General features: G+C 39.3%; 3 protein-coding genes across 12 annotated transcripts in view; 1 reads left to right on the plus strand and 2 right to left on the minus strand.

The window, feature by feature from the left end:
- Nucleotides 1–5,566: 5,566 nt before the first annotated feature.
- On the minus strand, nt 5,567–16,381 carry LOC130685036 (ARF GTPase-activating protein GIT2-like). The gene is given in 4 exon segments (XM_057508209.1): nt 5,567–6,489; nt 6,535–7,133; nt 7,136–7,952; nt 16,325–16,381. Coding segments are annotated over 4 exon segments (2,271 nt in total). The 3' UTR covers nt 5,567–5,691.
- Nucleotides 16,382–16,557: 176 nt separating this feature from the next.
- LOC118935997 (nuclear distribution protein nudE-like 1) lies at nt 16,558–22,015 on the plus strand. Its single transcript, XM_036932713.2, has 4 exons — nt 16,558–16,981; nt 17,102–17,522; nt 17,652–19,418; nt 21,488–22,015. Exons 1-3 carry the CDS (start codon nt 16,788–16,790, stop codon nt 17,991–17,993), a joined length of 957 nt encoding a protein of 318 aa, XP_036788608.2. The 5' UTR covers nt 16,558–16,787; the 3' UTR covers nt 17,994–19,418; nt 21,488–22,015.
- Nucleotides 18,985–23,578, minus strand: part of LOC130684897 (uncharacterized) — a 305,329-nt gene continuing 300,735 nt past the window's right edge. For 8 of the 10 annotated variants that reach the window (XM_057507488.1, XM_057507491.1, XM_057507494.1 and 5 more), the window contains one exon: nt 18,985–19,475. In XM_057507488.1, coding sequence (XP_057363471.1) covers nt 18,985–19,475 — 491 coding nt within the window. The remainder of the gene's footprint in view (nt 19,476–23,578) is intronic. The other 2 variants (XR_008999262.1, XR_008999263.1) reach the window with 1 other exon arrangement.

A 23,578-nucleotide genomic window follows, 5' to 3' on the forward strand; every position in this document is an offset into this window, starting at 1 on the left:
TGTGGGGTTGACATTTATGCTATTGTATTTGTCTAAGGATTCCTTATATTATTCACTCAGCTAACAACTTTAAAAATAGGAGAATCGAGAATCAAGACATATTTTTACAGAATAGCTAGCCTCAGTCATTTTAGGAGTGCTTTGCTTCCCCAACATTTCAAAACACCTGTAATAAAAACCTGACATCAATGGCAAATAACTTCAACTCACATGCCAACACCAAATACCTGGTAGTAGGTAAGTGGAGCCCAGCGTTGTAAAGACATGTCCAGACTTTTCAGGAATGAGTGCCCAGCAAGCATGGCGATGTCTGAGCTGCACCAGAGCCATGGCTGGATTTGTACCACTGCCACCAAGGAATCAACATTATGACATCATAATGTAATTATCTCTTTATGTGCCTATCACCCCCATGGGTATATATTAGTTCAGGAGAAGGATTGTATTTTATGTATTTTTAAATGAAGCACACAGAATAGTTACAGAGTTAACTTAATAGCCATCTGATAAATGAGTGAAAGGCAAGAAATCAAGTGATAATGTGGGTTGGATTTCTATTCTTTCTGAAGACAAGTTCAAGGTATGTGATGCCGATACTACAATTCACACTGCCGTGTGCCAGTCCCATCCTGGGGCCACCCTGCCCTTGTGATTCTTATATGATTGCAAGTCACCCTTAGCAAACAACATTTTGAAAAAAGGAGGGTAGGAGGTAAATTACAGAGCCTGGAAAGCATATGGCATATGGCAATGAGGTCACAGTGGTGGCAGTGGGGGGCCTAAAGTTATGCTTAATTGGAGTCAAGGGTGAAGAACTAGAAATTAGAGTGCAGAAATGGTGGCCCAAATGGTCAGTTACTGTAAATCAACCAAGATCTCTAGAACAAAGGAAGAGGGTGGGGTGGCAGGCTGGCTCTTTATGTAGGCCTGTGACAAGCAATGTTGTTATTCCAGCTCTTTGAAGTGGATGCCTCAGAAATCAAAGCTTAAGTCAATCCCTTGCATTACAAAAAAAGAAAAACTGTCAGGACTTCACTACACACACTGTGTCCACTATTCAACTCAATCTACCATTTTACCTCAATGAACCAGGAACTATTTTGATTATTCACTCGCCTCTACTTTTTGAAATGACATTTTGTGATTTCCAATCAAGTACTTATAACTCTATTTCCAACCTGTTGACTCCTAATGCTTACTATTATACTATAAACACTTCTGCCTGTCTGTCTTGTCTGTCTGTCTCTCTCAATCTCTTTCTTGCTCTCTTTTATTTCAACAGCCTCTCCAAGGTCAGGCCATCAATAAATTAAAGATTGAATTCATAGTATTAAATACTTATACTTATCCTTGTGTATTTTAAAGAGTAAGCTATCAAAACTCCTTAGTTCATAAAAAATAACTTATTTATTTCCAATGTATTTACCATATAGTTTTAGAATTCTAGTATCTAGAATTCTACATTTTACAGATGATTGTCCTTTTAGTAGATAAACTAGAATCTCTTTCTTTTCTTCCTTCTCCCAAACAGCCCAGTTTTTTTCCACTACTGTCACTATTAAGAAGAGAAAAAAAGTAGATTCTGTTTAGTAATTTTCAACTTGTTATCTATTCCAGAAGTTAAGATTTTAAAATTGAGCATAATGAAGATGTGTGTTTCTCTGGCAGTTTGTTAAAGTCACTCTTATCACCATGGATGTGAGTAATTAAGACTTGGTATTTTGCAGAGATTGAAATAATTTGCTCATAGCAATGGGCAGTTGGTCCCGCAAGCATTTACTCACTGAGCAAGCACTTATTGAGCAGCTATTATAAGATGAGTATTTGGGGGATGTATATGTCTGTGCATGGCTTATCTTCATAAGGAATTTCCAGTCCATTTGAGGAAAGGGTATTCACACAGAGGAAAATAAATAACATAGAATTATAAAATAAAAGCCACCATCTAATAACCTCAGTTCCTTCATGGACATTGTCCTCTCCTTTATGTCCCCCAAGGCCCATTCAATCAATGACCAAGCCTTTTTGAGTATCTGTGCATGATAGTTCTTTAATCCATCTGCTTCTGTCCAGGTTGGCTGTCAGTAATCTTACTTGAGTCTGTTACCTCTAGGAACTTGTCTCAGCATCTTTTCCTGCTCAGTCTCTGGTCCTTCTAATTCACTCTCACAGTGAGGGCCATGCTCTGAAGAAGCTCATTTGATCTATTGCTGTCTTGCTTAAATCTCATTAACAGCCTCCCCTTTCTCTTGAGAAAAAGTTAAAAGCCCTTTGCCATCTAGCCCTGGCCTCCCAATGAGCCTCATCCTGCATAACTCTCACCTGTGTTTCCTAAGATTCAGTTACCTTGCCTTTGTAGTTTTTATGCCCACATTTTTTGAGAGCAGGAACATTGTTATTCTTTATAACCCTCATAAAAGTTGAAATAATATATGGTGTGATGTAAATCTTGGGGACATGCTTGCTAAATATAAAAAATATCAGAAAGATAATGGAAGGCTTGAGACTAAAACTACAAGAATGGATAAAACATACATTTTTGCCATACATAATACCCAGACATTATCTCAGTTAACCTTACCAATACTTCCTGAGAACTAGGCAGTTTTGAGGATGATGGAATTGATTTTCATAGAGTTGAAATAACTTACCCAAGATTATGAAATAGTGCTGTCACAGAGCTGGGACTCAAACCAGTATTTCTATAACTTGCTCTGCTACTACACACAGTCTGGGTATATGGGTTATTTTAACTTTATCCTAAAGGAGATGGGGAGGAGATAAGACATTTGAGTGAAAGAATAATGTGATATATAGAGATAAAGATAGATGCATAGAATTAACAAGGGTGTGCATGATTTAATTAAGCAGAAAGAAATTCCCTGCAATAAGACTAGCTAAAAGAACAAATCAGTGAACCAAGATTGACATACACAGTGCCCAAGACAGGACAGAAAGACAGGAAATTAAAAAGAAGGTAGAATGTCTGCCATAAATTATACTTTAAAGTATGGTACATTTATGAGAAGCTGTTGGTTCTTCTAGGACAAAAGAAAAATATACCTTTTAAAGTAAAATAATCATGTTATAGAAAATGGGTCAGAGTTAAACTCTAAAATATTTTAAGTGCAGGTGCTGTTAGTCTACATTAGAAAAGTGACGCAAAGGCAAGTCAGCTTCCTGCCACGCTGCAGCTCTGCTTCTCCATCCTTGAATAATTCATCACGGTAACTGTAGGAAAAGGAAATTATGATCTGATGCTCATAATTTCAGTGTTTGAGAAAAAGAAAAAACAAAAAGGAAATAAAAATCTAAAACTCAAAAAGGTACAGTTGTTTAGAGCAGATATTTCGTGAGCAGAATAACCCAAGTCCTGAAACACACTGACTGGGTCAATTGTTACAAGACTCAAAAAAAAAAGAAATGAGTAAAGTAAAAGATTCAGCATTCTGACCTAATGGTTTGATAGACCTGAAGAGCTCTATAATATGCCAATTGTCTTCTCTTGAGGTGAAAGATGCTTTGAAAGAGAAAGTGCTCATTAATAAGCTAATGATATAAATGGTCTTAATTAAAATGAGACCCAAAAGGTCTGAAAGAGGTAATATAATCTGAAAAATATATCCAAAATTATAAAACAAAAACACTTAGGAAGAGAGGATATGTTCATGACATATTCAAGTACCTGTAAAAGACCAGGAAAAAAAATATCTGTGTTGCATCACAGTAAAAGTCAAGCAAATGTTATAATTTACCATCTTGTGACATCCACAAATCTTTAAAATAAAATCATAACTCTATATCATATACTGAAATCCTTTATTAATATAAAGCCTTCAAGTTTTTAAAAATATATTCCTAATATTAGAGAAACGTTTATGATAACATTAATTTCATGGGATGGAATGGAAGTATGTATTTGCATATAAAATGAGAAAAATATATGCTCTGATAGTTCACTGCAGAATTAGTTCTAATACAAACATAAAAGGATGCCTAAAAGTTCAAAATGAAGGGAATACCTAAGTATAATGTATTCCTTGCTTCAACTTTTAGTTAATCAAAAATAAGTGAGAAACAAAGCTGTGAAAATAAGGTCTACAAGAAATAAAACAGACTAAAACATAACATTTGTTTGCAATAGGATAGTATACTTTTTTTCTTTTTTAAATTAACATATTTTACTGTGTGGTTATTATAGTTACAACTGAAATACTTTGTGATATGATTTGAAAAAACAAGGTGTGGTAAACATAATGCTAAAAAATCTTTATTATGGTGTCTTCCTTTTAATAACTTTTAGTTGTTAATATCCTTCTTTCACTTGCAGTAACGGCTTTTATTTAAGTGTCAACTTCACGTGTTTACAGTGAGCTCTTAAAGAGCAGGATTCTGTTCCATACATCTGGTTATCAGGCCTCTGACAGCTCCTAGAGAGGGAGGTTGTTCAGAGGGTCCGCCCTGGGTGATGCCAGCCTGTCTCATTTCAAACCGCGCTTTGCCAATTACTGGCTATGTGATATTAATTTCTGAATCTACTAGTGGATAAAGTAATAATAATAATAGCAATAACACTTACCTCATAGGATCCTTGTGCCCGGAGCAGAGAAAGTGCTGAATAAATTTTGAAGGCAACCTGAAACAAGCTCTACATCTTAAACCTCATTGTGTGCACTTCCCTTGGCACCACAGCTTTAGACCAATATTTGCTTATTACCTGAATAAATCAGTGAAACAGAGAGTGAAATTCTCCAGGTGAGTGAGGAAAGAATGTAGGCATCCTCTTAATAGTATGTTAGGGATGACTCAGTCACAGGGAGTCTGTGCCAAGTGAGGCTCTGAGGAGAAACAAGAGGCAGGAGCCCCTGTGCTCAGGGATGTAAGAAGCTAATGAGGAAAATGGACAAATAAGCAGTAGGTGAAAGTTCAGGGAGATGAATCATCTGAGAGAGCAAGGTCCCAGCATCTATGGAACCTCAAAGCAGGGCATTCAGCCTGGGGAGTGGTGCTCAGAGGTGACCTCTGTCCTGAATTCGAGGTTCCAGTGGAACTGGTCCCATTCAGAGAAAGAGAAATCACAGGAGTAAGAAAAGGTTTGGGGCTCAGTGGAGCTGGCGAGTTTATAGTAAGCATGAAGGGCTGCTGCAAAGCACAGCATCCCATGAGCACACCGAAGCAATTGGATATGCAGTTCTGGCTGGGATGAAAAAAGGTTTTGTGGCATCTGAAGCTTTTCAAATAAGTCTCCCTAGTAAAGGAAGACAAACTGTAGATAAAAAGTAGGGATGAGAGTGAATGTTTCAGTATTTGTATAGAATTAAAAAGAAGAAACCACAATATGCTGCATTATCTTTTAAGTTGACAAATAACATAAATATCATAAAACCTGAAAATACGGCAAACCCATTATTTTTATTAATATGCTGAGTGGAACACTCCATAATGCCTTTGTGCATTTCTGGCTATGTGGTCTTCAATTGTCTCAACAAAGAACAGCAACTTCATATTATTTTTCATAGAAAGAATAGAAAGATAATTATCTTTCTTACAGCATATCAGATTGAAGTTTATTTTTTTTTAATGTTTTAAACTTTCATTAAATGTTTGTTTCTGTAAAAATCAGAAGAGTTCCATAAATTTGAAACCAGACTTTACAAAGCCTAGAAAACGGAAGGACCAGCACTCTCCGGCTCAGTTGTTGTTCTCTTTGGTGGTGATGGTAACCAGCTGTTTGGCGGCCTTGGCTATGTCATACGCACACTGGATGACCTGCTGGGTGACCAGCTGGATGTCTGTGGATGGGCCAGAGTCCCCCAGAAGGGTCTTCTTGCACTCCGACTGGAGGCGGTAGGCACTACATGTCAGTAAGCGAAGGGAAGTCCTCACCATGTCAGACTTGGGTTTTTTGGGGAATAATGCTGCCATTTCTGTAACAGCTACGTGTATCCTCTCTGAGCAGGGAATATAACTGTCGTGTTTATTTTCTTGGGCTGCTCTTAAGAGCTCCTGCATGTTTTTGGTGATCTGCTTAGTCTCCCTGATGACGTCTTCGGTGCTGGGGAGGATGGGGCTTGGGACCGTGTGGGCTTCTGCTATATCTGGCACCGATCCATCCCCTTGCCACAGCACACTCCTTTGCCTTCCCTTTCTGCTTGACCCTGGGTCATCTGGGTCCACATCATTGGGAGTGTTGTCATAGTTACTTTCAGGTGTGCTGTTCTGCTTCTCTAGCCTGGATGTGTGTGCGGGGAAAGGCTGGAGTTTTGTCCTGCTCTCCTCAGGGCAGTTCACTTCTCCCATTGGGAGATATGGTTTCTGACCTGATCCCGTCTCGTACATGGGCATGGGCCTACTGCCCCGGGCAGACGGACGTCGCTTTAAGGAAGAGTGGTTGGAAGTGTCTGTGTACTCAGAACCAGTTTGCACCTGATATATATTGGTTGTGGCCTGTTTCCTGAGGTTCGAATTTTCACTCTGGAGTGTTTGAAGCTTTTTCTGCATAATTCTCAGCTCGTCACTCAAGTTGTTTTTCACCTTAATTAACTGTTGTATCTTGGCCTCAGAAGCCACTAGAGCGTTTTTGACCTCCATAAATTCCTGCACAGTGACTGGTCCATCTGATAAATCTGAATCTAGGCTCTTCTGCCTGTTTGCCTTGCTTGCACCAGCTTCCAGATCTGTGTCTTCATCTGATGCCACACTGTCATAATCTGGTTGGTCATTGTCCTGACTCTCAATACTGTGCTGGTTATTGATCGTTTTCAGTATGAGCTCCACATTGTCTTTTGAGCTAGAAAGAGGACTACCTTGCTGTCTCTTCTTGGCATCACTGAGAATGTCGATAACCAGCGTGGCAAACTCACGGGCGTTAAACCAAGCTAATTTCTGTCTGCCGTGGTGTCGTGTCGATGAGTACTCAGGATTGACCGGAAGGAAGGGGACAACAGTTGTCTCAGTTACCAGGGTTCTGTGGTTTTGCGTGGCAAGCCAGACTGCACCAGTCTCTCGCCTGTCAACTTCATCGTACACGTCCATGGCAAGTTCTTCAAACAAATGATTACTTAGAGATTGAAGTTTCTTCTTAGCAGCTTTTGCCAATTCAGACAAATCCAGGCTTCTGTCTGCCATATGAGTATTATAAAGTGCTGTCCATTTTTGTGATCTGGTTTTCTGCCACAGAGATAGAAGGCTAGTCTGTCTGTCAGCTCATACTGTATTTCTACAAGGCGCTCTGCCAGCTCATGGTGCCCTCCTTGCCTTGCATAATCAGCAGGAGTTTTCCCACTAGAATCTTGTGTGCCTGGGTCTGCTCCATATACTGCCAATAATTCTGCCTGTAAAACCTGCCCTGCTTTGGAGGCCACATGGAGTGGAGTGTTTGCCTTCTCAGGGTGAAAGAAGTTGGCTTGTGCTCCTAAAGATAACAGCCTTAAACAGGTTTCAAGATTCCCTGTTCTCACGCTTGAATGGAGTTGCTTACTAAGATCTTTAGCAGTCACACTATCGTCATCCCTGCAGGGCAAGTGATGGACAAATGCTAACATCTGATACTTGGCTCTTATGAATTCCGCTTTATTTGGATGTACTTTATCCTGTGGATTAGCTTTACGCCTTCCGCTCATAATAGAGGCAGGGTCCAGCAAAGAATGCTCCCATATAGAATTAGCACCATTATTATACAAGGTTTCAACCATCTGAAGCAATGTTGGAGGCCAGGGTGTGTGTTTAAGGTGCCTTACTTGAGAGATATGGTGTCCTAGACTCCGATGGACACTGCAGCACTCATCACATATAAAAGTTCCCCTATTTACTGATGCCCAGGAAGGATCTGGCCCGCTGCAGTCAGCGCACACCTCGCTGCTCCGGAGCCGCTTCGACGTGGCTCCCGCCTCCCACCTGCCGGGAACCAAGGGTCCCAGGACCGCGAAGGCGGCGGCGGCTGCGCTTCCGCTCTAACGGGTCCCGCAGCGGCGCTGGCGGCGGCGCCTCTCCCCTCAGCACCTCGCAGCCGCTGAAGTTTATTTTTATTATAATCATTTATAAAGTTTCTTACTTTCCAATCCTTTGTTGATAATCTGCCTATGTAACTTCCTCTGTAGTTCTTACTCAGGAGGTATTTCTTCCCCAAGGCCAAGCCCTCAGTGAATTCCAACCTTCTCATCTCACCTGCTCTGGCCTCCATTTAGCTCAGTTAGGTCCTGTCTGTCCCATCTTCCCAGTCTATGAGTCCTGGGATGGGGAAAGCAGAAAAAATGGCCATGAATCTAGTGCTTTAATGGTTCCCAAGCAAGGAGTAGAGCACTATCTTTCTCTAGCTTATTCCCTAGGTTCGAAGATAGGGTCCAAAAGTTTGTTGAGATCCACCAATGGCAGGAGGTCCATGGGAGATGGAGGAAGGCAGAGGGTCTTTGAAGGGCAGGCAGCCCAGAAGATTTACCCACAGCTGCAAGGTCAACATGAGGGCAAAGAATGACCCCAAATGGGACAGCACTCCCTGATTCAAGCCTGTAACTGGAACTACACTATCCCTCCTGTGCCTCAAAGAGAACATGAGAAGACCTACAAGGATTCTGACAAGAAAGGAGCTCTTCCGCTAACGTGTCATTAACTGTGTTTCTGAGTCCTGGCATTTAGGCTGTACAGCACTAGTTCCTAAGGCATATACACAAATTATAAGATACAATTTTTGTCTTGGAGAAGCTGTTATTCTCGTTGGCAAGCCCACATTGTACACTTGTATATATAATAGCCAAATGCAGTTTCACCCAGGAGCTATTCATAAATGTTAAATAAATGTCACAAACAATCGATGCTAGAGAAAAGGGGCAATCTATTCACATTGGGTGGTCAGAGAGGGCTTCATGGGGGAGATGAGGCTTTAATAAGGACTTGAACCACCAATAGAATTTACATAAAGAAAGGCAGGTGGCAAATCATTAGAAATATGAAAAAAAAATTAAGAAAAATGGCTATATGGACGTTGCCAGTATTTATGAAAAAGTAGTCTTCTAGTCTATATATTCATAAAAGAGATGGTTAAAATTCCATCTTTAGGCCAAGGAGAAGCAAAAAAAGAATTATTTCCACTCTTTGATAGCAGATAGAAAAGACATTATGAGCTTATGAAAGCAGGAAAAATGAATACAAAATCAATCATAAATACCTGTAATAAATACACCTGTATAAATTGGCTATGAAAGTTGTCAGTATTCTTTGGTGGGTAGAACCTGTAGCCTCAGTTCCCTAGAACATCCTGCACGAGAGAGAAACTCTGCATGTCATTTGTGGCACTTCAATAATAATGCTGGACAAAATAATAAGAGATGCTCCCTGGACGGCTAACTGGATTACAAAATCAAATCCTGGTGCTGCATTAACCCCATTATCTCAGTTTTCAAGCTGTTCACAAACAATGGGCTGGATAATACGGATTTGCATATTCAGAGCAATTGTATTGAAACAAGAATAATAGTTAGAGATTAAAATATATACTGACAATTTTTCCTCAAATTATAATTTTAAAGTAGAAAAGGAGAATATAAGAAATTTTATGGAAAAGAAATAGCTGAGTTAATGCCAGTGTAAACTTTGTTTTTCCAGCACTCCAAAATTCTTCCATTTAAATTTTGCCACATCATCCCGTTTCACTAGCAAGACTCATTTTCTTTCTCCATTTATTAAATTTAAATCCAGGAAATCTAGAGTTGAAAATGAGGTCTAGAGGCCTCAAAAGGAAAGAACTTTTCATTTCTAATAAACATCCCAAAATTTTCGCTTGAAAGCTAAAACTTTCAAATTAAGATTGCTTATCAAGGACATTTAGTATATCTTTATCAAACATTGGTTACTAATTTGATCTTCTACCTCATTCCACCCACTGTGACCTGCCCAGCCTCAAAGAAAAATAGTCTGTATATATTACTCAAATATCCCATTAAAATTTTGCTTCTGAGTCCAAATGTACATATCAGTACTTAACATTACATATTATATTTCCTGATGGTCACTTTCCCTTAAATATATATCTGTTAAAACAAAATGTCTTTTGCATATAAACGTTCTTCTTATGAAAATTATAGCTAACACATACTGAGTGTTTGCTGTGTCAGATACTTTGCTGAATGTTTCACATGTGAATCATGTTTACTACTCATAACAGCCTGATGAACTAGGTACTAGTACTATCTGTACTTTGTAGGTAAGCTGAGATGCAGAGAGGTTAAGAGAAACAAACCCAGTCAAACTGATTATAAAGGACTGTATGCTTAACCCTAAGTTACTGTTTCACATAATAGTATATAAAGGAAGGGCACTTAATGGAAGTGCAGTAACTTGTAATTAAATTGGAATTCTAGGATGGCTAAGAACTCCTTTACTGAAGAGATTCACTTTTTAAAAGGAAAATAAAAGAATTATATTTTGTAATATTAACCATAACCTCCTCTCCCCAATTCACTCCTCTGAGGAAAATTAAGATTTGCCTTATCTATAGTTATTAAATGTCTAATATGTATAGATTATCTAGTGTTAAAGGACTGTAGGTCCCATGGTTGAAGGAACAGAGTCCCAGGACATCTAAGTCACGTAGGTAAATTTTGAGCAGGAAATGTGAGTGTGTGTATGTATGTGTTCTCTGATTCAGGGGCCTATGGCTTTCATCACCCTTTCGAAGGCTCAGTAACAATGCAAAGTTAATCACCATTGTCCTAGAGGTTATGGACCAAGGAAGTCTCGTTTTCAACTAGGTCACTTAGGATTCCCAGCATAGGTCAGTCCTCTGTCCACATATATCCCAAAGAACTCCTTAGAACCCAGTGTTCCAATGCAGGTGAGAGCTTCAAACACTATATTTTTGAAAAGTACAAGTTTTTCTATATTCCATGGTGTGTAAATGAGGATCCCAGCACTTGGGTCCAGCCATCTCTATAATTCTTCTCAATCTGCACCATGTACCCCCAAATGGCTCAACAACTACATTCCCAGGAAAGATGGAGTGACAGGAAAACCTCTGGAATCAGTAAAGATAACTTTTTTTAACCTTTATTTTAGAAATACAATCAATTTGGGGTCAAATCATTCTTTACTGGAATATCAATTTAAAGAAAATTTGAAGGCATTAGCCTATAATGTGTGGTGTTTAAAATGAGAATTTTTTTCCAATCCTTAGGGACAGAGATAACAAGCACACTATATTTAAAATTGTCTATGTTAGGTCAAAATTAACTTTCACTCACCATTATTCTTATATTTATTTGGTATTGGTCACCATATCAGTGAATCATTTTTCAGAGAAGAACTGCTTGGGGATTGGTATATGACCTTAAACTGCATCCTTAGGGGATGGATAAGGAGCACTAAAGTCATGCTTTTGCACAGATCTCCCAACAAAAGGAAAACAAGGAAGACAACACCAAGACATATAGTAATTAAAATGGCAAAGTCAAGGATAAAGACAGACTATTAAAAGGAGCTAGAGAGAGAAATAAGAACACATCCAAAGGAAAGCCCATCAGGCTAACATCAGACTTAGCAGAAACCTTACAGGCCAGAAGGGAGTGGCATGATGTACTTAATGCAATGAAGCAGAAGGGTCTAGAACCAAGATTACTTTATGTGGCAAGATTATCATTTAAATTTGAAAGAGGGATTAAACAACTTCTAGATAAGCAAAAGCTGAGAGAACATACCTCCCACAAACCATCTCTACAGTCACTTTTGGAGGGACTGCTATAGATGTAAGTGTTCCTAAGTTTTAATAACTGTCACCAGATGTAATAAAACCACAGTAAAGAAAGTAGAACAGCTAATTACTAAGCAAATGCAAAATTTAATTAACAATCCCCAAAGTCAATCAAGGGACAGACAAAGATTACAGAATATGATACTTAATATATAAAGAATGGAGGAGGAAAAAAAAGGAGGAGAAAAAGAAAAGAACCTTTAAATTGTGTTTGTAATAGCATATTAAGTGCATTAAATTAGACTCTTAGATAGTAAGGAAGTTAACCTTGAACCTTTGGTAAACACGAATCTAAAGACTGCAATGGCAATAAGTACATACTTATCGATAATCACCCTAAATGTAAATGGACCGAATGCACCAATCAAGAGACATAGAGTCATTGAACGGATAAAAAAAATAAGACCCATCTATATGCTGCCAACAAGAGAATCACTTTTAACCCAAAGACATGCACAGACTAAAAGTGAAGGGATGGAAAAAGATATTTCATGCAAAGTAGGGGTTGCAGTACTTGTATCACACAAAATAGACTTCAACACAAAGAAAGTCACAAGAGACAAAGAAGGACATTACATAATGATAAGTGGGTCAATACAACAAAAAGATATAACAATTATAAATACCAATGCTCCCAGCACAAGAGCACCTATATATGTGAAACAAATACTAACTGAGTTAAAAGGGGAAGTACAATGCAATACATTCATTCTAGGCAACTTCAGCACTCCACTCACTCTGAAGGACAGATCAACCAGACAGAAAATAAGTAAGGACACAGAGGCACTGAACAACACATTAGAACAGATGGACCTAACAGAAATCTACAGAACTCTACACCCAAAAGCAGCAGAAAACATATTTTTCTCAATTACACATGGAACATTTTCAAGAATAGATCATATATTAGGCCACAAAAAGAGATTCAATGAATACAAAAAGATTGCAATTGTACCAACCAGTTTCTCAGACCACAAAGGCATGAAAAGGCATGAAACTAGAAATAAATTATGCAAAGAAAATGAAAAAATCCCACAAACACATGGAGGCTTCACAACATGCTCCTAAATAACCAATGGTTCAATGACCAAATAAAAACAGAGATCAAGCAATATATGAAGACAAATGACAAAACTAATTCAACACCACAAAATCTGTGGGACACAGCCAAGGCTGTGCTAAGAGGAAAGTATATTGCAATACAGGTCTACCTAAGGAAAGAAGAACAATCCCATATAAGCAGTCTTAAATCACTATTAATGAAACTAGAAAAACAAGAACAAATGAGGCTCAAAGTCAGTAGAAGGAGGGACATAATAAAGATTAGGGCATAAATAAATAAAACCGAGAAGAATAAAACAATAGAAAGAATCAATGAAAGCAAGGGCTGGTTCTTTGAAAAAATAAACAAAATAGATAAACCTAGCCGGACTTATCAAGAAAAAAAGAGAGTGTACACACTTAAACAGAAACAGAAAGAAGAAAGGAAAAATCACTATGGATACCACAGAAATACAAAGAATTATTAGAGAATACTATGAAAATGTATATGCTAAGAAACTGGATAACCTAGAAGAAATGGACCACTTTCTAGAAAAACAGAACCTTCCAAGGCTGACCAAGGAAGAAACAGAAAATATGAAGTGACCAATTACCAGCAATGAAATCAAACTCGTAATCAAATAACTACCTAAGAACAAAATCCCTGTACCAAATGGCTTCACCACTGAATTTTATCAAATATTTAGTGAAGACCTAATACCCATCCTCCTTAAAGTTTTCAAAAGAGTAGAAGAGGTAATGCTTCCAAATTCATTCTATGAGGCCAGCATCACCCTAATACCAAACCAGCCAAAGACACCACCAAAAAAGGAAATTACAGACCAATTTCCCTGATGAACATAAATGAAAAAATACTCAACAAATTATAAGCAAACCAAATTCAAAATACATCAGAAAGAGTATCCATCACGATCAAGTAGAATTTAGTCCAGAGATGCAAGGATGGTACAACATTAGAAAATCCATCAACATCATCCACCACATCAACAAAAAGAACAAAAACCACATGATCATCTCCATAGATACTGAAAGAGCATTTGACAAAATAACATCCATTCATGATAAAAACTCCCAACCAAATGGGTATAGAGGGCAAGAACCTCAACATACTAAAGGGCATATATGAAAAACCCACAGCCAACATTATACTTAACAGTGAGAAGCTGAAAGCTTTTCCTTTAAGATAGGGAACAAGACAGGCATGCCCACTTCCCCATGTTTATTCAACATAGTACTGGACTTCCTAACCACACCAATCAGACAACACAAAGAAATAAAAGGCATCCTGATTGGCAAAGAATAAGTTAAACTGTCCCTGTTTGCAGATGACATGATATTGTACATAAAAAACCCTAAAGAATCCCTCCAAAAATACTAGATCTAGAATCTGAATTCAGCAAAGTTGCAGGACAGAAAATTAATACACAGAAATCTTCTGCATCCCTATACACTAACGATGAACTAGCAGAAACAGAAATCAGGAAAACAATTCCATTCACAATTGCATCAAACAGAATAAAATACCTAGGAATAAACCTGCCCAAGGAAGTGAAAGACCTATACTCTGGAAACTACAAGACACTAATGAGAGAAAGTAAAGAAGATATCAATGAATGGAAATACATCCCGTGCTCATGGATAGGAAGAATAAGTATTGTCAATATGGGATTGCTGCCTAAAACAGTCTATAGATTCAATGCAATCCCTATCAATATACCAAGAGCATTCTTCAATGAACTAGAGAAAATTGTTCTAAAATTTATATGGAACCACAAAAGACCTCGAATAGCCAAAGCATTCCTGATAAGGAAGAATAAAGCTGAGGGGATTATGCTTACTGACTTCAATCTCTACTACAAAGCCACAGTAATCAAGACAATTTGGTACTGGCACAAGAACAGACCCATAGACCACTGGAACATACTAGAGAGTCCAGATATAAACCAAGCATATATGGTTAATTAATATATGAAAAAGGAGCCATGGACATACAATGGGGGAAATGATAGCCTCTTCAATGGCTGGTGTTGGTAAAACTGGACAGCTACATGCAAGAGAATGAAACTGGATTATTGTCTAACCCCATACACAAAAGTAAACTTGAAATAGATCAAAGATTTGAATGTAAGTCATGGAACCATAAAACTCTTAGAAGACAACATAGGAAAAATCTCATGAATATAAACATGAGAAACTTTTTCCTAAATGCATATTCTCGAACAAGGGAAACAAAAGCAAAAATAAACAAATGGGACTACATCAAACTAAAAAGCTTCTGTATGGCAAAGGACACCATCAGCAGAACAAAAAGGCATCCTACAGTATGGGAGAATATATTTGTGAACGACATCCAACAAGGGGTTAACATTCAAAATGTATAAAAATTCACACGCCTCAACAACCAAAAAGCAAATAGCCCAATTAAAAACTGGGCAGAAGAAATGAACAGACACTTCTCCAAAGAAGAAATTCAGATGGCCAACATGAAAAGACACTGCACATCGCTAATTATCAGAGAAATGGAAATTAAAACCACAATGAGATATCACTTCACACCAGTTAGCATCAAAAAAATGAAAAACAACAAATGCTGGTGAGGATGCAGAGAAAGGGAAACCCTCCTACACTGCTGGCAAGAATGTGAACTAGTTCAACCATTGTGGAAAGCAATATGTAGGTTCCTCATAAACTAAAAATAGAAATATCATTTGACCCAGGAATTCCATTCTAATACAAGGTCTCAGATTCAAAAAGAGATATGCACCCCTGTGTTTACTGTAGCACTATTTACATAGCCAAGATATAGAAGCAACAGAAGTGTCCATCGGTAGATGATTGGATAAAGAAGATGTGGTACATATACACAATGGAATATTACTCAGCCATAAGAAAGAAACAGATCCTACCATTTGCAACAGCATGAATGGAGCTCCAGGGCATTTTTCTCAGTGAAATAAGACAGGCAGAGAAAGACAAGTACCAAATGATTTCCCTCATTTGCGGTGTATAACAACAAAGCAAAACTGAAGGAACAAAACAGCAGCAGACTCACAAACTCTAAGAGACTAGCGGTTACCAAAGGGGAAGAGTGTGAAGGACCTGTGGAGAGGGAGGGAGAAGGGTATTGAAATTATTATGATTAGTACTTATGGTGTGGAGGTGTTCATGGGGAAGACAGTGTAGCACAGAAAAGACAAGTAGTGACTCTGTGGCATCTTACTACACTGATGGACAGTGACTGCAATGGGGTAAGAGGGAGACTGGATAATATGGGTGAATGAAGCAACCACATTGTTTTTCATGTGGAACCTTCACAAGAGTGTATATCAATAATACCTTACTTTCAAAACATTATAAATAAATAACATGCAGAAGGAAAAAAAAAAAGTTCAGCTAGTGGACCTGCTATAAATCACACAGGTATTTGTGAGAGAGTGATGGGGGTGCTTGAACACCGCTTATACTCTATGCGGGGGTTGGGGACGGACTTGGACGGGAAATCTCACACAAGATTCATCTTACATGAACAAGAACACTGAAACACTTGAAGGAATTTGAAAGCCGACAGTGGCGCCACATTCCCGAGTGGCAAAGTGTGCAGGGAAACCTTCCATGTCCAAACCCACCCTTCATGGTGCTTGGGAGCGCCTGTGCACAAGTCCTCTGTCAGACTGATGTAAGCTCTGCGGGCCTGACCTCACCCCCTGTGATGCCCTCCCCGCCACAGCCCCACCCTGGCTGCCCTCGCGCTAGTGTACATGCTCCAAAACCCACCCCTTGCGTCACAGAATGTCTCCCAGGCAACCCTTGACGCGCTGGTGAGTAGCTGGACAATGAGTGTGCTGAGTGGAGCTCAGAGCTTGGAACTGCGGAGAGCAGAGCAGTTGCTGAGCGGCTTGGCGGCCCTTGCCGGGCCAGTGGAGCGGAGACCTCTGCCAAGAGGCGCTGAACGTGCCCTTTTGACACGTTGGAGACTCTCTTGACTATGGATGTTGAAGATAAACCATATTTTTCTAGTGTAGAGGAGGAAACTGCTTTCTGGAAGGAACTTTCCTTCAAGTATAAACAAAGCTTCCAGGAAACTCGGGATGAGCTACTGGAATTCCAGGAAACAAGCAGAGAATTAGAAGCAGAGTTGGAGGCACAGTTAGTACTGGCTGAACAAATTAAGAGAGACTTGCAAGCTGATATCCAACTGGCTGAACAAAGTAAGAGAGACTTGCAAGCTGATATCCAACTGGCTGAACAAAGTAAGAGAGACTTGCAAGCTGATATCCAATTGGCTGAACAAAGTAAGAGAGACTTGCAAGCTGATAACCAAAGGCTGAAATATGAAGTGGAGGCATTAAAGAAGAAGCTAGAACATCAGTATGCACAAAGCTACAAACAGGTCACAGCATTAGAGGATGATTTAAATCAGACTCGGGCCATTAAGGAGCAGTTCCAGAAGTACGTGAGAGAGCTGGAGCAAACCAATGATGACCTGGAAAGCGCAAAAAGGGCAGCAGTAGTTTCCCTGGAAGAGTCTGAACAAAGGCTAAATCAGACCCTTGAAAGAAATGCATATTTAGAAAGTGAACTTGATGAAATGGAATCTTCATTGGTCTCTGTGCAGAACTTAAAGGATGAAGTAAGAGATTTAAAACAAGAACTAGCAGCTCAGGAAAGACAAGAAGTAAACAGAAAGCAAACTCCAGACTGTGAAAAGACGGATTCTGCTGTGCAAGTGTCATTTTCTGAACTTGATGAAATGGAATCTTCATTGGTCTCTGTGCAGAACTTAAAGGATGAAGTACGATACTTAAAACAAGAACTAGCAGCTCGGGAAAGACAAGAAGTAACCAGAAAGCAAACTCCAGACTGTGAAAAGACAGATTCTGCTGTGCAAGTGTCATTTTCTTTGCCAGCCACTCCTGTTGCCAAAGGAATGGAAAACAGTTTTCCTTCAACAAAAGCTATACCAAACCGTTTTGGTATCAGCCCAATACCTCCTCCTGCCAGCACATCAGCACTAAACATGGTGAGAGATCTCTTATGGAAAGTAGGGGCATTTGTATCAAAATCAACAACTTGCAGGAATTTTGCGGAGTTGGAAGCATCACGAAAATCCTGTATTCCAGGGAATGATAACTGGGTTGATAATCGGCTACGGCGCAAAGCTCTGTCAATCAGGGCATTCGCCTTTGTTTAATAAAGGGGCAGTGAACGACTTTGACCAGCTCCTCCTCCTCCTGGACTGGGCCCCTTGCACCCGTTGTTGGCCCCAGATGTGCTGCCTCTCAGTGTGTGAACACACCCTCCTCCAGGTGGGTGCTCCTGCCCTCTCAACAATCCATAGAGAAGGGGTCAGTTCTGTAAAGCTGCTTATCACACCATATAGCATTTCATCTTTCTGTGCCTTGTTACTTTTTTCTTTTCCTCCGTCATCAATTGTCTGGGCTTACACCACCCAAATAAAGGTGCTTTATCTAAACTCTTTATCTAAAACTCAGGGTCTACTTTCTAAAGAACCTAGGCCGAGACAACTGAAAAGTCCCTTTCCCAATGCCTAAAGTATGTATTCAGAACTTACTACCCATTTTCTCTTCTATGAGATCATATATACTGCTATTTACCTTTTTATTCTGTGAAATTTATTGTTTCCACATTAAAAGATTTTTTGAGGGGAAAGAAAAATCCATTAGGTACTCTTTCTGGTTCCAGGCCATTAAACTTAGCTGTCTTGCCCATCAGGTCATAAAACTGAGCTGTGAATGACCCCAGCCAATTCTAAGTCATCTCTTTACTACTAATGATCCTCAGAACTTGTTAATATAAATTATTTCAGTAGGTGTGGGTGGCTCTGTTCTCGTGGATGGCTTTTGTAAAACATTGTGTAGAAGCAGTCATTTAATTTGTCTAAATTATTTCTCAAATTACAATTGATTTCTCCATCAAATAACAATTGTTGAGTTCTCCAATCTCATGGAGAATTTAGAAAACACAAGGGCAAATAAAATCTTTTCCCTTCCAATCCCATCATTCTTTAAAATACTGTTTAATCGGGGAGGGCCCCCTGCCTGGATCCCGAGCTGCTTTCCCAGGGAATTCAGTCTCCCTGCCGATTGCGCCGGCCCCACTACAGCGGGATTGGATCCCCCGCGCCCGCACCCGCCCCGACCCGTCCTGGGGAGGAGCGGGAATCAATGACCAGCCCCGGCGGGCGCGCAGCCGGGTGAGCGCAGCCCCGAGACACGCACGCAGGAACCTCCCCCGGGCCCCCCGCCCTCCCGGCTCGCCGCCTCCAGCGTGAAGCACAATGCGCCTCCGGGCTCGGGGACGGCGGCGCCGAGCAATCCGGGCGGGCTGGCCTCGCCGGTGACATCACACGCAAGAATACTCCTGCTCTTGGCGCCGCCTTCACCAAGCGGCCGTCCGTCCGTCCGTGCGCTGCCGTCCGCTGCTGGAGCGGGTCCTAGCCGGCCGGGACAGAGCCGGGCACCGCGGAGCAATAGGACCCGAGGAGCACGGAGAGCGGAGGCAGAGAGGGAGGGAGGACCCGCGCGGACGACAGCATGAAATTGAGCCCCGCGCGCTGCTTGCTGTTCCTCCTGTGGGCGCTGGTCCTCAGCACCAGGTGAGTCAGGAGCGTGAGCCACGGCTGCAGGTGCGAGTTGGTCCTCCCGCAGGTCACCTGTGAGGGCCAAGGACGGACACGTCAGCTTTTTGCATCTCCTGCTTCAGAATCAGACCCTTGGGTGAACCCAGCCCATTTTATTTGCCCTGGCCCCTCTTGTGAAGAGTCAGTGCTCTTCTAGGGAGGGACCAAAACTGTCAAAGGCACGTTGTTCACCAGCCTTGGTAGTAACAGATAACAGAGAGACCAAAATAAAAGAAATACAGAGACAAAGAATTGTCACCAGGCATGGTCTCACAACAAAGCTGTCTCCTTAGTCTCAGAGAATCTTCCCTGCCCTCAGCCTCCACACACACGGACATATTTTAGGATACAAAGAGACAGAAAAAGCCTTTAGCATAGGAGATGCTGACCCCACATAATAAAGTCCCTGGACTCCAGCACTGACTGTTCCAAGGACTTTGGTTATTAAGAGAAATGTCCATTTCACTGTCTTCTGCTTTGGGAGTCATTAAAAAGGCACTCAGTAATTAAAAGTTTGAGGACAATTACAGAGCCCTGGTGCAGATGCTAACATTTGGAAACATCAAAATATTTATTTTCCTAATTAAATATAGATGTGACATTTTGGGAAATACTATGCCTACAATAAAATGCACAGATTTTAAGTATGCAGTTATTTGAGTTTTGACAAGTGAAGAGACTATGTAAATACTACCTAGTCAAGATACAGAGCTTGGAAATCCCCTTCAGAAAGCTCTGTATGGCTCCTTTTCAGTTAACTGCCTTCTCTTCCAAAAAAATAATTTCTGTTGTTCATCACCATAGACTTACTTTGCCTGCTCTAGAATTTCATGTAAATTGAATCATGTTATCATGATACCAAACAGTATGTTATATTTTATGCCCAGTATCTTTAACAAGCTTTTAGATTTGTCCACGTGGCTGCATAAGTCAGTAAATAGTTCATTCCTTTTTATCACTGAGTAATACTCCGTTGTACTGATAAACAGAAACTTATGTATCATTCATCTGTTGATGAACATTTGGTTGCTTCCAGTTGTTGGGTATTATAAATAAAGTTGCTTTGAATATTTTTGTAAAAGTCTTTATGAATTCAGGTTTTCAACTCCCCTGTGTAAACGTGTATGAGTTCAGTTCCTGGGTTAGAAGAACCAAGTTGGAGAATTTATGTTTAAACTGGGGGAGAACTTGAGGCAGGTAACAGAGAGATGCAGGCAGATAAGAGTTCAGGGCCCCTGTAAGTTTCAAGAAGCTTCAGGGACCTTGTAACTTTCAAGACCCTTGTAAGTTTCAAGAAGTTTCAAACTCAGCCAATCAAAATTGTGCTGTTAGATAGACCTCAGCTCTGATTGGTTATGCCCTATGCCAGCTGACTGATTATGCCCTGTGCAAATGAAGCATTGTACTTTCAACCACTCAAGAGTGGATTGTGATGTCATCAATTCAGTTCTCTATTTGATCCAGGGAGGGTGGGAATTTCTCCTCCCAGGAGGCAATATAAATCCCAGACAGCACAGCCCTCATTGCATCCTCCTTGGAGCCCTCCTGAATAGTAGGATCTTTCTCTTTTCAGTCATTAAAAGAGCTTTGCTGGTTGCTCCATGCTCTTGCTGCTGGCTTTGCTCTTTGTCACCCCCAAGACACAATCCTGGGAAAACACAGCATTCTAAGCCAGTAACAAACTAACAACAGTTATAAATCTAACGATCAATGATTACATGGCCAGATATTTTCAAAGGTGTTCTGGTGGCCATGTGCCTAGAAGATGCTATTCATGTGGTAAAGAGAGGCTACTTTTATATTTTTATTACAATTTGTACTTATTCTTTGTATTAGCTGGCAACCAATAAAGGAACCAAAAGTTAAGAAAAATTTTTAAAAACCCAACATTTAAATGTTAAAAAATTAACTATGGGATAAAATGTAAGAAACTGGCATAGTAGACACTTTGTGAAAAGAAATTTTAACCTCCATAATTGCTACATCCTGGCCCCTGCATTTATGCTATCTGAAGTTTCATGATTGTGAAATATGTTTTCTTTCAGATTCTCCTTTTCAGTATTCTAAAGTCTGCCACTGACCTTGGAAAAATCTCAACTTAGGAAAAAGATGCAGATGAAAGAAAACAAGAGCACATATATGGTGAAAATAATAAAACATCTGAAAGGTGAAGCTTAGGAGATGATGGCTGTACATTGACCCAGAATATAAGTGCCAAAGACACATCATCTACTTCATGATTTTGTCAACTATCAGCTTTGCCTTCATGCTTTTAATAGAGCCCACATATATGTTATTATATATATATATATTATTCTGACTATATGTAATTCAGAATTTATAGTACTTTTGAATGCATGGCCCTCAAAATTTGGTCTTCCATTATCATGTTTAATAACACTTAGTTTCCTTATGAGCACATTGTCAAGCAGATACTATCTGTATTCAACAATTAACTCTACTCAAATGAATAAAAACTAAAACTTCCATGTGGTTGATAATTTTCAGTTGATTGATATCCATATTTAATGGATTATTTACAAGTATGTTACAATAAAAAATATAAAGTAAGACTGGTGTTTTGTTCATTTAAATACCTTTCTGTTCCTCTGCCTTTGGTCACTTTAGATTATCAGTAGATAATTGAAACTATATTCAAGAAAAATAAAGACCTTGGACTGTAGCTCTGAGCATCTGTACATTCTTTAAAATGAGAAGGGGAAAACCTGAATAATGGTTCCAATTTGGGTGACTTTAGAATCACCTAGAAAGCTTTAAAGGTAAATACACTTACCAAGGCATCACTTATGATTTAGGAAATATACATTTCACTTGCAGAGCTCAATAACATATATATATATCTTAAGATTATATCCTCACCTGGTGATTAAAATACTAAGTCAGTTTGAGGAACCAATGTTTTGGAGATAATTTAATTTCAATTGATGTACATAATTCTGTCTCAAACTATTTCTGTTTATGCATGAATAGAATACATACATACAATTACAATGACAAATGTTAGATAATAAAATTTGGGCTTAGTGGATCATAGAGCAGAGTGCAACTACTAAAAGGAAATAAGGGATGGAGCATCTCCATAAGCCTGCATCCAAAAGCAAACGTTTCTTGGACCATGAAATATTGTTTCACTAGCATAGGAGAGAGTATGATATTGAGAGCAAAAAGTCCTACACAGACACAAGCTGAAGTTTAACCACGTAAATAATGTACTCATTGTGAATGCTTTCTTAGATATTGGGAGACATTATTCTATAAATACTGAATGCAAACATTTCAAATATGTCTGACCTGTTTGATGTTTGAGTGCTTTGAGTGTGATGACATTGAATCTGCAGGTTAATTTGGGAAGAATTGACATCTTTACAATACTGAGTATTCCTATCCATGAACATTGATTATCTCTCCATTTATTTGGTTCTTCTTCAATTTTAGTCCCAATTTTGTAATTTTCTTCATATTGTTCTTGTACATATTTTGTTAAATTAATACCTAAGCATTTCATTTTTTGGATGCTATTGTGTCTTTAATTTCTAACTCTACCTGTTCATTACTGTTATACAGGGAAGTGATTGATTTTTGTATATTAGCCTCACAGCCTGTAACCTTGATATAATTGATTGTTAGTTCAAGGAGGTTTTCTTTATTGATTATTTCAGATTTCTGAATAGATGACCATGTCATCTGCAAACAAAAAGAGTTTTATGTCTTCCTTTCATATCCATGTAGTCTTTTATTTCCTTTCTTTGTCCTACTGCACTAGCTAAAACTTACAGTTTGTTGTGTAGTGTAGTGGTGTAGTGGTATATTGTTGAAATGTAGTGGTGAGAGGAGACATCCTCGCCTCATTCCTGATATTAATAGAAAGTTTTGAGTTTCTCACCATTAACTATGATGTTTATTGCGTGTCTTTCTAGATATTCTTTATCAAGTAGAAGTTCTTTGATTGTGAACCTGTACTTTATTCACCTTAAAAGTCTATCATTGGGAAGATTTTTTTAAAAATATGAGTTGTTGATCTGGTCTAAAGCCCTTCATCTTTTGCATCAGAACACTGAGGTCCAGAGACTATGACACTTGTCCAAGTCCACAGGAGAATCCCAAAACTAGAACCT

Source organism: Manis pentadactyla, chromosome 9 (assembly GCF_030020395.1).
Source record: "Manis pentadactyla isolate mManPen7 chromosome 9, mManPen7.hap1, whole genome shotgun sequence".
In the NCBI taxonomy this organism is placed as follows: Eukaryota; Metazoa; Chordata; class Mammalia; order Pholidota; family Manidae; genus Manis; species Manis pentadactyla.

Bases quoted from the DNA above. Each gene is read 5' to 3' on its own strand.
- LOC118935997 (XM_036932713.2), top strand. From the start codon at position 16,788: ATGGATGTTGAAGATAAACCATATTTTTCTAGTGTAGAGGAGGAAACT. The intron at 16,982-17,101 runs GCAAGCTGATAT...ACAAAGTAAGAG, and splicing joins GAACAAATTAAGAGAGACTT to AGACTTGCAAGCTGATAACC. The intron at 17,523-17,651 runs GTGCAAGTGTCA...GTAACCAGAAAG, and splicing joins GTGAAAAGACGGATTCTGCT to CAAACTCCAGACTGTGAAAA.